Below are 16,443 nucleotides of genomic sequence, written 5' to 3'. Positions count from 1 at the left end.
ACTTTTATGAGTTCAGATTTTTTTTAATATCAGGTTTTCTTACAAATACAGCATATTCATATAACTGAATATGTAAGTCAATCTAGTTAACTATGCATTACTCTAATGGCAGACCCAAAGCACCAAGTATGTGAATCAGATGTCAATAGTACATGATACAAGGCAGCTTTTGAAAACTTAGCCTATCTCTGTCACTTGAACCTCTCTTCAACGCAATCCTTGGTGTCTGGGCCGTTGGGCTACATCAGAGCTGAGACCTGGTCAGTGTAAGGAGGCCACTGCAGAGTCAGGTGCACCTCCCTGGGGAGGAGGTTCCATCCTGGAACCCTTTACCATACAGAGGAAACAACATCCCCTGAAACATGCGACTTTAGATTCAATATCTGTCTCTATAGTTAGATGTTTTTAACCATCTCAACAGTAACCAACTCTGGATCCTCTCTGAGAGATTCTGCTTTTTTCTGAAAGTTTGAAAAATTGAGATCTAACATTATGCTCATACATAGTGAATCTCTTGTGAATGATAATAAATTGTGACATGTTACAAGCACTTTACAGTTTAAAATGTATCTGTGTATTTTTTTAACCTTTGGCTACATTTTAGAGGCAGAAAATTTGTAAAAAAAAAAAAAAGGGGGGGGGGAACTTGGGGTCAGAAGAAGACTTAGATCTTAGTAACTTCTCTGTGCCTTAGTTTGCTCATCTGCAAAATGGAGATCATGTTTTATGGACTGAAATATGCTATGAAATATGAGTTTTAGTATTACCATATCTCACAAGTATCATTGAAAGTAGACATGGCAACTGGTATTATGCCCATTCTACAGATGAGGAAAGTGAGGCTCAGATACAATGATTTGCCTAAAGTCAAATGGCTAGTTGGTTGCAGAGCCAGAACTCCTAGACAATCATCTTTTACATCAGAGAAAGGCATCTGTAGTACTGAAGTCATTTTTGCTGTTAACTGAGAACATTTGAAATGCCACTCACATTATAGTGGAGAAGTCATCATCCACTAATATCATATTGGCGGCTTCTTTACTGACATCTGTCCCTGTTTGCCCCATGGCGATTCCAATATCAGCAGACTTTAGTGCTACTGCATCATTGACCCCATCTCCCGTCATCGCCACAATAGCACCAGATTCCTGCAGAGCCTTGGGAAAGACAGAAGGCAATGAACACTAATTCCCACTAATTTCCTGACCTTGCATACTTTTTGGTCCTTGGCAATCTAAACCTACTAGTGTAAAAAAAATAATACCATATACTTGACAGTAGAGAAATTGTCCATTTGTGACTATCACCATCAACTTTTTTTCCATCATCAAATGAATTGTAATATCTGCTTTGTGGAATAAACTATCCAAAGACTTACTACATTGAGTTCTGTGTTTTCATCATACTGCTCTCATCTCCTTTACCACTTAGGTGGTTTTCATAAACTGCCATAGCTGAAAAACCATAATCTCTCTGAAATCAGCATGGTAGCCACCTCTCTGCTGAATTGATGGTACGTTATTTTGTATTCTGATGATCTGTGTATGTGGCATATCCCCCAGTAGACTCCAAGCTATATGAAGGCAGGCACTGTTTTACTTATAATCTCACCTAACCTAATGCAGTGCTCTGTCCATAGTAGGTATTTCCCAACCCTGTACTTGATTTCAGCTCCTCGTTCAGGGCATACCTTTATTATTTTGAGTTTGTGCTTTGGGCTTGTCCTGAAAAATATTGATACCTAAATAACAAAGTGGGGAGAAAGAGAGATGCATGACTCTGAAAACAAGTCCCAATTGTAGGCAACTTCCCCACCTCCCCGACTCCTTTCTCCCTGTCCCCACCACCACCACCACCAAATACACATCGACAGAAAAAGGGTTGTTACCTTTCTGACTTTGGCTGAGAGCTCAGATTTCTCCATGTTCTCTACTTCTTCTCCTGACATGGCTTTTAATTTACCATTGCATAGGCCAATGTTTCTGCCTTTAAACAAAAGTGTGTCTAAATGATATGATCTAAACGTGCTCTCCAAACTCTGGGCCCATCGAGAGTTTGAGAGTCTTTCCTACTTTTCCCTAGCTCCTCCCTCCCTCCTCAGTCTCTACGTTCAGTGCAAAATTTCTGAAATAAAGCTCAACTTGTTAATAGGCTCTTGATGGAAGACAGAATAAAAATAGCCACCACTAAGAATAACAACCTATAGTCACGCATAATAGACATTTATGTTAAAAATCTCTTTTGGAAACCACATGAGGCACTCAGTTATTGACCATCTTTACTATTTCCAGTGACCAGAAGGTGACCTTCCATAAAGTCACAGAATCACAGGATATTAGGGCTGGAACAGGCTTTACACATCCCCTCATCTTAGCAGAGGTCATGCTAGTTTGAAGGACAAAGCACTTTAGTAGAAGTCAGATAATATTCAGTACCATAGGGTTTCTGCCACTAGACAAGTTTGTTATCTTTGACCCCTGTTTTTTTTTCATTCTGAAGAAAAAGAAGGATGTTTTCATTCCCCATATGGTAATTTTTTTAGAGATTCATGATGTGTTGGGCTTAATTTTGGAGGCTAGGGAATAACATTGCCTATTTGTGTTTGGGAATGTAGATACAGTACAAGACTGAGGGTCTGGACCAAATCTCCCAGAATCTTCAAGATCTTGGAGGAAAGGCGCATGTGACTAGGAAGGATATGAAATACAAATAACAGATTCCTATTTATAATGCTGCTGGGGGCAGACAAGGAAGGAAATACATTTTGGGTCATAATAAGAGCTGCACTATAAAGAATCGCATAGACTTAAGGATACAGTTTCACTTGTAGCATGACTGAATCTACAAACTAGCAAGGTGCTTCAATTATAGGAGTTTATGGTATGGCTCAAACCCATCAATAAATTGATTTTTACCCTAAGCCATAGTGAAATTATGTTGGAGAAGAGACTGGTGCCTTAAAATAGGTGCTTGACCCCAAAGGTTCCCTCTGATTCTATGAGTCCAGGAAAACCCCTGGGGTGGACTGTTCCCATGATGACGATATTAAACTCTTTGAAGGTTCTTGAAAGCTGGCTATTTCCTCAGTATCCTATACGAGTGAATTTACTTGATATGGCCACCTCCAGAGCATGTTTTATTACAGCAGATCACTGTGGAGCTGGTGAATTTTTTGAGGAGTGTCCAAACACCCAAAGCAACATTTTTCAAGGCTCATAAAAAGGGATTTACTCTCTTGCTAAGATGACACATTATATTCTTTAGAATGAGAAGCCCAACACCACTGGTTTGTTACCTATAGCCAGAGCAGTTTCCAGAGCATCCCCCGTTATCATTTTTACTGACACGCCTGACTCAGTAAGGACTCGTACAGCTTCTTTGACTCCCGCTCTTGGAGGATCGATTATTCCAACAAGGCCTAAGAATGTGAGTTTACCTAGCTCTGGGCCAGAAGCAAGGGCCAACACTAACATAAGAAAGAAGGGGAGAAAAAAGGACAATTGACAGTGAGTTTCTGTAATGTTCAGGAAACACTGAGACGTTAGGTTGTTTTAGACTGTAATTTCCATGAGATTTTTCTATATACCCCCCTCCCCAGGCCTAGCACAATGCTTTGCATACTGTATGTACTTAAATATTTACTGAATGAATATGCTATGTATGTAACAGATGCTTTAAAGAGAGAGGGTACTCAGATTTATTCTCTGTATTCCATTTTCATGCTCAAAAAGCATTAAATTTGAAGTCAACGGACTTGAGTTTGAATGCTGGACCCATTACTTATTTCTCTGAGTGACCTTTAACATCTCTGAGCCTGTTTCGTTAGGTGTAAAATGAAAGGGATGGACTAGATCATCTCTAAGGTCCCTTCTAGCTCAAGGTTTATGATGCTAATGAACCTTCTGTCTTCTGCTGGCACTTATACCTATGTAATTCATTCGAATGACTGCAGCCTCCCTACCTTGGATATTGGGAGTGCCTTAGTTCTCATACCATTTGCTAGTCTTGGCTCACAACTCCTCCATGTCTGGAATGTCTTCCCTGATCCTCTTTACCCATCCTACCCTGAGAAAGTGTTGTACAGTGGTTAGGGCATGGACTTGAAGGCAGGAGACTCCTGAGTTCAAATCCCAACTCCAAAGCTTACTAATTGTGTGACCATGGGCAAGTCACTTTGCCTTCTGACTCTGTTTCTTCAAAGTGTAAAACGAACCCAATCTGTACCCCTAGGGCCTATCTATATTAAAGCCATTGTAAAGATCAAATGAAAGTGTTTATCTATTACCCATGATTCAAGACCAAGCTCAAGTCCATTGTGAAGGTTTTTTCTCATCACCCATGGAAACCTCTTCTTCTCTCAACTCCAGAGCTATTATTATTATCTGTGCCATTGATTGGTATTATTGGCCTCATCGATAATTAATATTAAATAATTAATGTTAATTATTATTAGTTACCTAAGTATGTATGTACATATGTACATATGTATATGATTCCCCCAACTACATTATCATCTCTGAGGGTAGGGGCTGTATCCCCCATAGTCCTTGGCACTTGGTCTTGCAAAAAGAAATTCAAACACAGTGGACTGATTAACTGATTCTTGGCACTCCTTCTAATCCCAAAGCTGGAAATAGAGCTTTCAGTTGCATTTTTTTAAAAGCCCAACTAAGTGTCACCTCCCCCCTGTAAATCTTTCCTCAGTCTCCCCCATCTCTAAGAGTTTTCCCTCTCAGACCTAGTTTTGTACATTTCTAGTGCAATTACAGGTACTGGTAGAAGTGGTTTTTCTCTTGACTAGAGGGTAAGCTCTTTTAGGGTAAGGAACATGCCAGGCTGGATATAAACTTGTATTCCCAGCAGCGTTCTATATACTGCAAGTGCTTAATAAGTGACTGTTGAAGGCAGCTCTGAATGAATATCCACGTGCCATGCATATTATTTATGTGTGTATATGTGTGATATTTCTCCAGCACATTAGTGTTTATGAAATGCTTTCCTAACACTAATCCTGTGAGATGGCTAGCACAAATATTATTAGTCCCACTTTACAGATGAAAAAATTGATGCCCAGTGACTTGGCCAGGGTTACAGCTGAGACTGACATCAAGGTTTTCAGGGCCAGGGCCAGTACTAGTTACATTATTAGTACATTATTAGATGGCATCCCACTCCATAGATTTTGAAGAACCCATGGCCTGAAGCCTTCATAGCCCATCCATTAAGGCGTTTACATTCAGCCTTCATGACTTTGCCAATTGGTTGGATTAAGACCATTGTCTTCCATCTCTAGGGTGGGGATGTGCAGTTGTGACAGAGGTCAGTCAGGGGCATGGACTATTATTGATTCATCTGGGAAATTGTTACATGACTTAGACTCAGCGTGGAGGGACATGTAATGGTCATAAAAATCTAGCTACTTGTGACATGTTTGGGGTTTTGTTCAGCTTGATAATTGAGTGCCTACTATGTGCTCAGAAATGAATGACATACTCAGCAACATGCTATGCATTATAGGAGCATAGAAGATATGGCCCCTGCCCTCAAGGAGCTTAGTCACATGCAAAAGACAAAATGTATGCACATGGTGTAGCTACAATATTGTTAAATCCTCAGCATATCACAGCTGAGAAATCACTGAACAAATTATGCTTCATCTTTAGGTACTATGTCACATCCCTCTAGTCTAATCTTATGAATCTTTTCAAGTATAGATAGCATTCTATATGTCAACCAACATAAATATTGATGGTGAAGGTGGCATGAGCTCAGAGTCACACACACACATGTACACATGCATGCACACACACACGGGAAGTGTCTGTGGCAAGTTTCAGTCTCAGATCTACTTGTTTTAAGTTCATCACTATACGTGATGCCACCTAATTCTTTTGGAAGCAAACAGGCCAGATGAGATATGAATGCAGACCTTTGAGTCCAAACCCAGCATTTGTACTACACCACCTACTGGGGGTAGGGGTGGGGCTGAAGGTGGAGTGGACTCAGTGAGGCAGAAAGGGCAGTTTATTTAAGAGTCACAACATCTGAGTCTGAATCCTAAACCTGCTACTTAATCATTGTGGGACCCAGAACAAATCATTTAACTTTTGATCCTCGGTTTCCTCATCTGTAAAATGGGGGAAATAAAACTTGTACTCCCAGCCTCACAGGGCTGTGGGGAGGTAGTGTGTGGAACGTGCTCCCTATACGTTGTGAGAGATAGCAAAGAGTTAAGTTTCCACAGAAGTTGCTAAGTTGAAGGAACCACTGAGAAAAAAAAAACCCAGCAAGTTAAAGGGGCCAGCAGAATGCAAGGGGGCTTATCCAATCAGAAGACAGTCAGTGGTCTTCAGAAAACCACAGAATCATGATAGGGGCCAATTCAGCCTGAACTGGTCCAGAAATATGACTGGGAATAACCATGAGGAAGCTTTCCTTCCCTGCGCTTGTTTAATAAGCTACTTGCATATTAACATCTCTGCTCAGGGGGGAGAAAAAGCACAAAATTAGGCACAATTCATATGTTAGAGAAAGGGGGGAAACATATTAAGGAGGTATGTAATGGGTGTGTAAAGAAGGTGGTGACCTGAAGGGGAACGGCCCAATCCATCCTCTGATGGGAGGATTTGTTTTGAATTAACTGTGTATAGCTCATCTCACTTCTACACTCAGTGCTCTTCCCTCCTGAAAGGGGGCATTGAACCCGCTTTGGCCATCGCGTTCAATTCCTCTGAGTTCTGCCTCAATAAATTTTGCTTGATACCTTATTAGTGTCAAGCGTGTTTCTAATAACATGAAAGTGCTGTAAGCTAAGACTGTAATTGGTAATAATAACATGAATTTTAAATCTGACCAGGCAGAACATACCACCTTAGGTACAATGAACATTACACTTGGAAACCCTCTTTATTAAAAAAAAAAAAAAACATTTACTTAGAGCATGCTGAGCTAAACCACGCTAAGGGGATGGATGGGTTGCGAGGGAGGTTCTTTTTAGACTATCCTGTTTTTTAGGCTGTCCTTTCCCCACCTTAAGCCCCAGACAGGGTGCCGGTCTGCTCTGCAGACTGAATCTAGCTTATGAGCTGAATGTTTATGGCCTGCCAGAAAGTTAGCACAGCAGAGATGAGAAGAATGAGAACTTCAAAGCTCCATGTGACTGACCTCGTAGACCAAGGGACCCCATCCTCTTCTCTTCCTGCAGGCAGAAGGATTTCTGTTGGGGAGTCAGCTGGACAGGGATCCCCCCATTGTTATACATGGTACAGTAGCGAATTACTTCTTCAAAGGCTCCTTTCATGAAGTAAACTTCTTCCTGTTCCTTGGGGAAAGAAAAAACCCCAACAGTCCCCAAACCAATTCTCTGAGCAGCTTAAAAGCACCTATCTACAGATTAAGTCAAACAAAACAAGCAACAGTCATCTCACTATTCTAGGACTCACTCGTCCTGACCAGAAGGTCATAGGATCAAGAATTTTGGAGTAGGAAGGGGGGCCCACAGATCATCTAATTCAACCCCATTTTATGGATGACAGAACTGAGGCCCAGCTAGGGTAGTGAGTCCCTCACCATTAGAAGCAGAGCTGGGACTAGGACCCTGACTCTTTTCTATTACCACGTCTGTAGTGGCAAAAATCTTTCTCCACTCTCTGCCCTGAAGGAGGAAATGACTCTACTCAGGGACTCTAGTGGGAGGGAAGACAGGTTCCCATGGTAGGAAACATGCAATGGAATGGCCTGTATTGTACCCGTGCAGTGGAGGTGGAGGTATGAGATGATGGCGCAGAATTCTGAGACCGAGTTCTCAGGGGCATTAATGACCCTCCATAATTAATAATTGCTATGGATAACAATCTGATACCAGTTAACTTTCAGCAGTGTTCTTACTGGATAAATAAAAACAATATTAGAGCTGGAAGAGATTTCAAAGACCATCTAATTCCAACCCTCTCATCTTACAGATGAGGAAACTGAGTCCCAGGAAGAAAGAATGATTTCCTCTAAGTCACATAGTAGTGGAATCATGACTAATACTCAGAGCAGACCTCCAGACTCCCAGTCTGGCATTCTTCCCCGGACCTGAGATTGCTCCATGTGCAGGATAGCATTGGCCTGGCATCTCTGCCTTCTCAACAAGTTTAAAATGGAGGAATTTAATTTAAGGGTACCCATATTAGGTTTTTCAAAATATTCACCAATCATGACCCTGCAGTCTTCTCGCCATCATGATTCTTCAGTGCCACTGAGGATTGAGTGACACCAAAGTGCTGGCATGTTGGTGGATCTCCATATAGACAATGGGCCATGAGTGGTCACTAAACTCTCTGCTATATCGATGGAATTCCGTTCAGTGACTGAAGAAGACTGAAAAACACTGGTTGCAAAATTGCAGTTTGTTGCCAATGGGTCTGTCCTGCTCCTCCACTAAATCCCTGTTTTGATGCCTTGCTATGGTGTAGAAGAGACCCCAGGCTCTTGTGGGAGAACACAAATGGTGGAAGGCCCTCCTCTAAGCGGCAGAGGCTTCAAGGCCAGGCCCCACACCACATCCATTATCCTAGGACCAGCTGAGCTAAATACAGAGGAGTTCATCAGAACTGCCAAGTCAGTCAAGTAAGACGTGGAGTGATGTTTCCATAGGGAGCACTACCCTATGGAAATAATCAATCCATAAAGTCCTGAAGTAGTATTAATATAATTATAAAGCATCGTAGAAGCATAAGAAAATAATAGCCTACCTTTTTGTAACCTTTTATAGTTTAGAAAACAATTTGCCCACAACAGTATTATGAGCTAAGTATAGCAAGTATGAGTCCCATTTTGCAGATGAAGAAATCAAAGATGAAAATTTTGTGACTTTCCCAAGGTCATACAATAAAGATGGTGAGGTGAGCATAGTGAAATGGAAAAAGAAAACCGCCTGAGATGTTTGGTTATACCAAAACATGAGAAGGAAGCACTGAAGGATGCCCCTGGAGCAGAAGACTGAAGGGCCCTGTCAAATGAGGTGGAAGAAAAAACCGGAAGATCTGACTTAACCAAATTAGCCCAAATGAAATATGATATTTTTAAAATAAAGAATATTTTAAAAAGTATATATTTTAATGAATCCCTTTAAAAGATGATCTGTGAGTATGAGAGGTATGATCTGTCAGTATGACCTCCCTGACCAGTGAAAGGCTTCAGATTGTCTTTATGTCCATCCGTCCTGTTGGTAAAAATATGATCAGCCACATGAAAATCCCAACCTCTAAAAGATAAATAAGAGGTCCTATGCTCTATATTCTTCTGGCAGGTTGTTTTTGCTTATTTAAAAACAAAATGTTACTCATATAAATAAAAGCACAGATAGGGCATCTGCCTGACAACCAAGAGTCATGGAATCTCGGGCGACACACGGACATCCTCAGAGAGGAGGATGCTTTTGCTTAAAATGTTCATAAACTCCAAAGGCAGGAAGGTCTAAAGGGAAATAGAGGCAGAATATATTTATGTATATTATATATATATGTATGTGTGTGTATGTGTATATATATATGTATATATATATATTTTTTTAAGGGAAGATCTGACTTCTAACAGTAGACATTTTTGAATCCTTTTCTGTTAGGATAAGCTTGGGATATAAGGGGTTAAGACTCATAACTGAATCATATCAGACAGGATGACAGAAATCATCTGTCACTTTATAGAAGAGGAAACTGAATCCCCTAGAGGAAAGTGACTCATTGAGCCATGCAGCAAGTTTGTGTCAGAACTGGGATGGGAACCTTTCCAAGGAGCTTCAGCTAATTTCAAATTGCCCATCTGTTTTGAGATGTTGGGGCTATCCGGACGTGTTACTCATGCAAACGACATAATTTCATGTGGCATCTCATCAAGTCCCAAATCACTATGAATGAGATTTTTTTTTAAAGGCAGAATCTGAAAACTAGAAGGTAGTGTGGCATATTATAAAGAACATGGGATTTGGCCTCAGGGGATCTTCATTTAAAGCTTGTCCCACCCAGCTTTTGCTACTTAATAAGTGCATGCCCTTGGACATGTCCTGCTGGGCATCATTTTCTTCTATAAAATGAGGTTCTTAGATTAGATTATTAGACTCTGACATCCTTTCAAAAAGAACAGTCTGCTTTCTAAAGTTCTTTCTGTCTGTCACATTGTATGTTCTAACAGCTCTTTTATCTCTGATATTGTATCATGTCTCTTCTAGCTCCAAATCCTGTGATGCCACAGTGGCATTTTTTTCCTTTATCTTATATACTGTTAGTTATGATTGCCTGGCTGTTGGTTTAGTCCTTTACAATGGCACCAAGTAGTTCAACATGGTTAAAACACCAGGGTATTGCTACTCTAATGAGAATGTACAGTGGGACTTGTAATCCTTGGTGAATTTCAGACCTTGGGTTCAATATATCAATACAATCCAATTCAACAAGCACTGATTCACTTCCCACTATTTGCAAGGCATGAGATGGAAGGATGAAAAGTGTGAGGCTGCCCTCAAGATTCTTATGATCTACTAGGGAAGATAAAATGTAATTAGGTATAAGATGTAACATGTAATTATGATATAAGGTAGAATGTGATGCAGAAAGAGACTCAGCCCTTGGGCCCTCAGCTGAATTAAATTCCCCCACCATGACCTTATTTCCTCCCACTTAACTGAAATTGGCCTCTCTCAGCTGCTAACTCCAATGGCCTTTTCTCCTCATCATACTTTAGCTCTTGAAACTATCCACCTTCCTCTTGTGTTGAAGAATTGCTTCTCCTTACATTTTTTTTTAACCTTCTCTCCTGGTTTTTCTCATAGCAATCTGACCTCCTTGATATCTCTTGTGCTGGATTATACAAACCCTGACACCTTATTGTGAATGCCTCTTAGCTTAGGTGCCTTAGATTTGCTACAGAGCTCATGATCTCCCTGTAGTTAATGCCTTCTCTCCACATCTCCTTGGAATTTACTTTGTGGCATTATGTATAGATCTTATATGTGCTTTTCTGATACACCTTGTTTCCCTACAGTAGATTGGAAGCCTCTTTAGAACAGATGCTCTTCTAAGGCTTCATGAATGAATGAATGAGATCACTTTTGACTGGAGTAGGTGGGGAGTCAAAGCCAGTGTAAGTGCAAGTCATGTGATCATTTCTCTTATGGCATGGTCTTCTTTGGCAACGAAGGATGAACACGACCTATAGGAGGTAATATCTGAGCTAAGTTGTGAAGGAAGAGAAGTACTTTAACAATGCCTTTCAGATGTGGGACATGACTTGCATCAATACGCAGATGAGATGAGAAACATATAGTAGTCCAGTTTGGCTGAAGCAAAGTATGTGTGAATAGGAATTGAGTGAACCGAGATTGGAAAATTGGGCTGGGGCCAGATTTTGGCAGTCCTTGAAAACTAAGCTCAATGGTTTGTATTTTATTCTAGAGGCAACCACTAAAACTCACACTAATTTGGAGGGCAGAACTTTTAATAATGAGCCATTAAGCAGGGATAATATTTGCTCAGAGCAATGAATCATGGAAGCTGCGAATCGCCATAAGCTACTGTGAGTAGGAGGGGAGTATGGGGAAGGGCATTTGGGTGAGAGGAGGGAGTGGGAGGAGAAACAAAAGCGATGTTGTCATTGAAACTGCCTGAACAGAAAGAGGGAATGATGAGTTTAGGAAACAATCATAAGCCCGGAACAGAAGCATGATATGGTAGTATTGGGGGACTTCAATTATCTAGACAACTGGACAAATGAGAGAGAGGGGCTAGAATTCTCTTTTCACCAAACAGAGCAGCTTATCACTTTTTGACTTACCTTAATGATAATTTCCTCCTTCCACCAAGGGGTAATTCTTGGCTGAATCTTGTTTGCACTAACAGAGGACCAGTTTTTTGGGATGGAGACAAGCAACCCTTCCCATCTAAAGTCTGTGATATAGGAGAGGAAATTTGAGCTAAGTTTGACATGTACCCTCGGTTTTGGGAAAGTAGATTGAAAAGTTCAGAGGAGAGATGTGGAATCCCATGGACTAAAATTCTATATGGGCAGTCGGGCCAGGAGGAATGAGAGATGCTCAAGAACAAAATTATGAAGGCACAAAGGGAAATAATTCCAATGAAGAAGAAAAATGGAAATTTTATAAAGAAATGAAGTTATATGGGGAATATGGCATTAGATTTTGAAAGAAATGCAAGGGTAGGTAAGGAGGATGAGGATGAATATTCGAGTGTGATGCAGTCCTCTAAAAACAGTGTCAAGAGTGCTAAAACTGAGACCAAAAAGAGCTGGAGGAAAAGAGGGCTTTAAAAAGTGGAGAAAAGGATGGAAGAAAGGATGAGATCTCTGCTAGGAGTGGATGGGACAATCATAACTGACAACAGAGAGAAGGAAGAGCGGCAGGATTCCTCTTGTGTTTTTGTTTTCTCTGCCAAGGAGAATGACCTTAGCTATGGAAATGATAGGATCAAAGAGGCTCACATGGAGGCTCACTGGAATCCCAGTCTCCTGGCCCAGATGAGCTATAGTACAGAACCAGCAAATGGGACTGCTGAGCTGCTGTCAGAAATATCTAGAAGGGCGTGAAAAACAGGGCAGTCACTGCCCACTTGGAGAAGGACAAGTGTTCTAGTTTTCAAAAAGGAAGAGAACAGAGTCTCCAGATCACAGGTCGTGACCTTAACTTTGAACTTCTAGGGAAAATTATAGACAGAAATGGTTAGTGAAGATTTAGAAACAGAAGTGGTGATTCCAAAGAGTGAGCAACATTTCGTCCTAATCTGGTCATTCCACAGCAACTCTTACTTCTTTCTTTTAAAATAGGGTTGATGATCTTGTAGATGGCAAGAATACTGTTGACATAATTTGTCTGGACTTTACATAGCATTGGCTAAAAAGTTTCCTACTATTTTTCTGAAGAACATGGAGAGATGTGAATTATATGGATGATCATATACTTGGATGGATTCAGAACTGGGAGAATGGCCAGACTCTAAGAGGATTTGTTTGGGGCAGCTAGGTAGTGAGATGGAGTCAGGAAGGCTCATCTTTGTGAGTTCAAATCTGTTCTCAGATACTTACTAGCTGTGTGACCCTGGGAAAGTCACTTAATCCTGTTTACCTCAGTTTCCTCATCTGTCAAATGAGCTGGAGAAGGGAATGGCAAACCACTCCAGTATCTCTGCCAAAAAAATCTCAAATAGAGTCACAACGAGTTGGACATAACTGAAAAATGACTGAACAAGAGGGTTTGTTAATGATTGAATGTCAGTGTGGCAGAAAGTCTCCAGTAGAAGGATCCATAGATCCATTCTTGACCCTGGGTTGCTTAATATTTTTATAAGTGACTTGTATAAAGGCAAAGGTGGTGTGGTCCTCAAATCTGTAGATGTACAAACCTTGGAAGGACATGTGACACAGTAGATGACAGTGTTTGGATCCTAAAGGATCTTGACAGGCTAATGGACTGGACTCAGTCTAATAAGATGAATTTCTGCTGAGATACATGTAAAGTCTTGCAATTAGGTAGGAATAAAATCAACTTCAAAATTATAAGATGGGGGAGGCATGGATAAACAGTAGTTCTAAAAAGTATCATGGAATTTTAAAGAATTGTAAGTAAGCATCATAGGGGCCAGGGTGTGATATTGTAGCCAAAAAACCAAAAACAAACTAACGTAATCTCAGGCCATGTTAAGAAGGGTATAGCTTCCAGGAACAGGAAGGGATAGTCCCGCTGGATTCTGCCCTTATCAGACCTCATCTAGAGTTATGTGTTTGGTTCTGGGCACCATGATTTTAAAATGGACATTGATGAACTGGAGAGTTTTCCTCCAAGACAATGGATGTCCTTGAGCCCATGACATAAGAGGATTGATTGGAACAACTGGGCAGGTTTAGCCTGGAGAAAAGAAGATGTGGGGGAGATGCTAAATGTCTTCAAGTATTTGAAGGGCTTTAATATGGAAAGAATAGATGTTGCAAATTAGGCAAATTTAAGCTTTAATGTCAGGAAAAACTTGCCAACAATTGGAGCTCTCCCAAGGTAGAATGGGTCACCTTGGAAGGTGTTGAGTTCTTCTTCACTAGAGGTCTTCCAGCAGAGTCTGGATGACCACTGGTCAAGTATGCTAGAGTTTAGGTGGAGATCAGATTCAATGGCTCTGAGGTCCCTGCCAGCTCTCAGATTCTGTCATTCTGAGGACGTAGGTGTGATGCCTATTATAGAGCCCAAATGAAGACTCACAGAAGACTCCCCTCCCTTTAGAGAGTAAACTCCGTGACAGCAGTAGACCAGGTCTTCCCCATCCCCACCGATTCAGATACTAAGAGAGAATAACTTTGAACAATGTCAAATCCTCATAGCCAACTTTCTCCTCTGCAGTAGCTAACAGAGATATGTTTTAGAAACTTTGTATTCATTTCTATTTCTTTTCATAATTTTAAGAAAGCAGAAACCTTACCTCATTTTTAAGGCTGCATTTTACTGCCATCCACTTCTGCTCTGAGCTAAATGGGATCTCTTTTTTTCTGAGGTAGGAATCTTTTATGTCACTCAAGTCCATCTAAAAGAATGGAAAAATGTGGATGTTGGAAAAAAGAAATGACTCATCACAAATATGGATATGGAGGCAAAACTCTATAAAGATGAATTATTCATTATTCAAATCATCTGACACTGATGAAAAGTCAAAGCATTTGGCTCCTGGAGACAGAGAGGCCATTTTGTTTCTTTTCAATGCATTTAACTATTTAAGTGATTCTGGGTCTCAGAAAAGATGCTTTTTGGAGAAAAAAAAAGACTCGGTCCAAAGCAATAGTTTTATTATTCAATGGTTCCCTCTCCTAGATTTTCTAATCATTTCCAAACAATAGAGCCTCATGGACTTGATAATAACTTGAAGCTTTTAAAAGGCCTACCGCAATAAATACTAGGAATTAAGGGTGGCTTTGCTGTGGCTTTTGAAAAGCGAGGTAGAAAAGAGGGAGGCTTATGGATTTCTCAAGATTCAGCAATTTCCCAAAATTGTGTGTGACAGGTACTAGATTAGATTCTATTCTAAATGTTCTAATTAAGCCTTTTAAAAAAAACTTAATTGGGACTGGTCTCATTTGGAATGAAGATGGTCTGAGTTAAAATCCTGGCTCTTCTACTTATTAGCTATGGAAACTTGGACCAGTCATTTCTCTTCTCATTCTCAGTTTCCTCATTTGTAAAATAAGAGAGTTGGAGTAAAAGCTCTCTAAGTTCCGTAAGTCTCCAAACCCAATATCATGGGGGTGGGGTGTGTTTGTGATTTTTATGAACATCTCTCTTTTCTATGGGAGCACATTTTCTCCATGGGAGACTAAATGTTGATGAGTTGACCTGGAAGGCAGAGGTTCTAATCCTGGTGCTGTGTGAGGACAGATACTACAAGGTTTTCTTCATAGTTGTATCCCTCACCCTGACAATGTTTCTAGTATAGTGCTGAGCACATAATACTTCAATGTTTGTTGAACAAATGAATGCTTGAATTTCTCCAATTTAGGCAGTGTGGATTTCTAAAAGAGTGCTTTGAAATGTTTGAAAGGGGTTGTAACTTATTGTTAAAAGTAGTTGTTTGTAGAAATGGGCTCTTCTAATTTCACTGGGGGTGGAGTGGGGAAGTAATGTAAGGTCTCACACCCCCATTTTCTTGCTCCATGGAGGATTTATTGGAAAGGTGATTGATTCTAAACTGCAATGAGGCAACAGAGAGACAAATCAGATGGGCCAGGCAAAGGAGAAGCATTCTCCACAGTAAGCACCTTTTAATTCTTTTTCTTCTTCATTCCCTCTCTCCCTTCTTTCTCTTATATTCCCTTCTCTTTCCTTCCTTAGTTTTCATTCTTTTCTCTCCATCACCCTCTTATCATTCCTCCTATTCTCCTAGTTCCTTCCTTCATTTCCCATTGTTCTCTGGCATAATTATTATTAGTAGTAGAAAAAGGCCAAGGTCTTCCATTGCATCCTGGGCCATCTCTAGTCATCCTGATGAATATCTGGTCACTGGACCCAGATGGCTCAGGAGGAGAAAGTGAGGCCGGTGACCTTGCAGAGCCCTCCCTCACTCAAAACAAAGTCAAGTGCAAGTCATGTCATCATTTCTCTGATGTCATGGTCTTCTTCTTCTTCGATGAGTGGTAATAATAATAACCCATGGAACCAATGGGTGAAAGCAATACCTACAAATAATTCATTTACTTCCAAGCAAGACACATCAGGATTAATATATCCAGGAGAAGGATGTTGACAAATATATGAAACAACCTACTGACATTCTGAAATCCAAAGTAAAGAACAGGATTAAAGCAATTAATACCAATGCAATGCCAGTCTTAATGAACATGTCTGGAACTGTAAAATAGACTATAAGAGAATGGAAAAGCACCATACGAAAAACCCATACAACATTAAGAACTAAA

The 16,443-nt window shown here is 40.5% G+C and overlaps 1 protein-coding gene across 4 annotated transcripts in view; it reads right to left on the bottom strand.

Moving 5' to 3' along the window:
- Nucleotides 1-16,443, bottom strand: part of ATP2C2 (ATPase secretory pathway Ca2+ transporting 2) — a 102,979-nt gene that overhangs the window by 11,120 nt on the left and 75,416 nt on the right. For all 4 annotated transcript variants that reach the window (XM_072636197.1, XM_072636198.1, XM_072636195.1 and 1 more), the window contains exons 16-21: nt 14,460-14,561; nt 7,165-7,321; nt 3,296-3,466; nt 1,889-1,986; nt 1,691-1,741; nt 991-1,157 (exon numbers count right to left, since the gene is read on the bottom strand). In XM_072636197.1, the coding sequence (XP_072492298.1) occupies nt 991-1,157; nt 1,691-1,741; nt 1,889-1,986; nt 3,296-3,466; nt 7,165-7,321; nt 14,460-14,561 (746 nt within the window). The remainder of the gene's footprint in view (nt 1-990; nt 1,158-1,690; nt 1,742-1,888; nt 1,987-3,295; nt 3,467-7,164; nt 7,322-14,459; nt 14,562-16,443) is intronic.

This window comes from Notamacropus eugenii, chromosome 1, assembly GCF_028372415.1.
Source record: "Notamacropus eugenii isolate mMacEug1 chromosome 1, mMacEug1.pri_v2, whole genome shotgun sequence".
Classification (NCBI taxonomy): domain Eukaryota; kingdom Metazoa; phylum Chordata; class Mammalia; order Diprotodontia; family Macropodidae; genus Notamacropus; species Notamacropus eugenii.
This window is presented reverse-complemented; position numbering and strand designations above follow the sequence as displayed.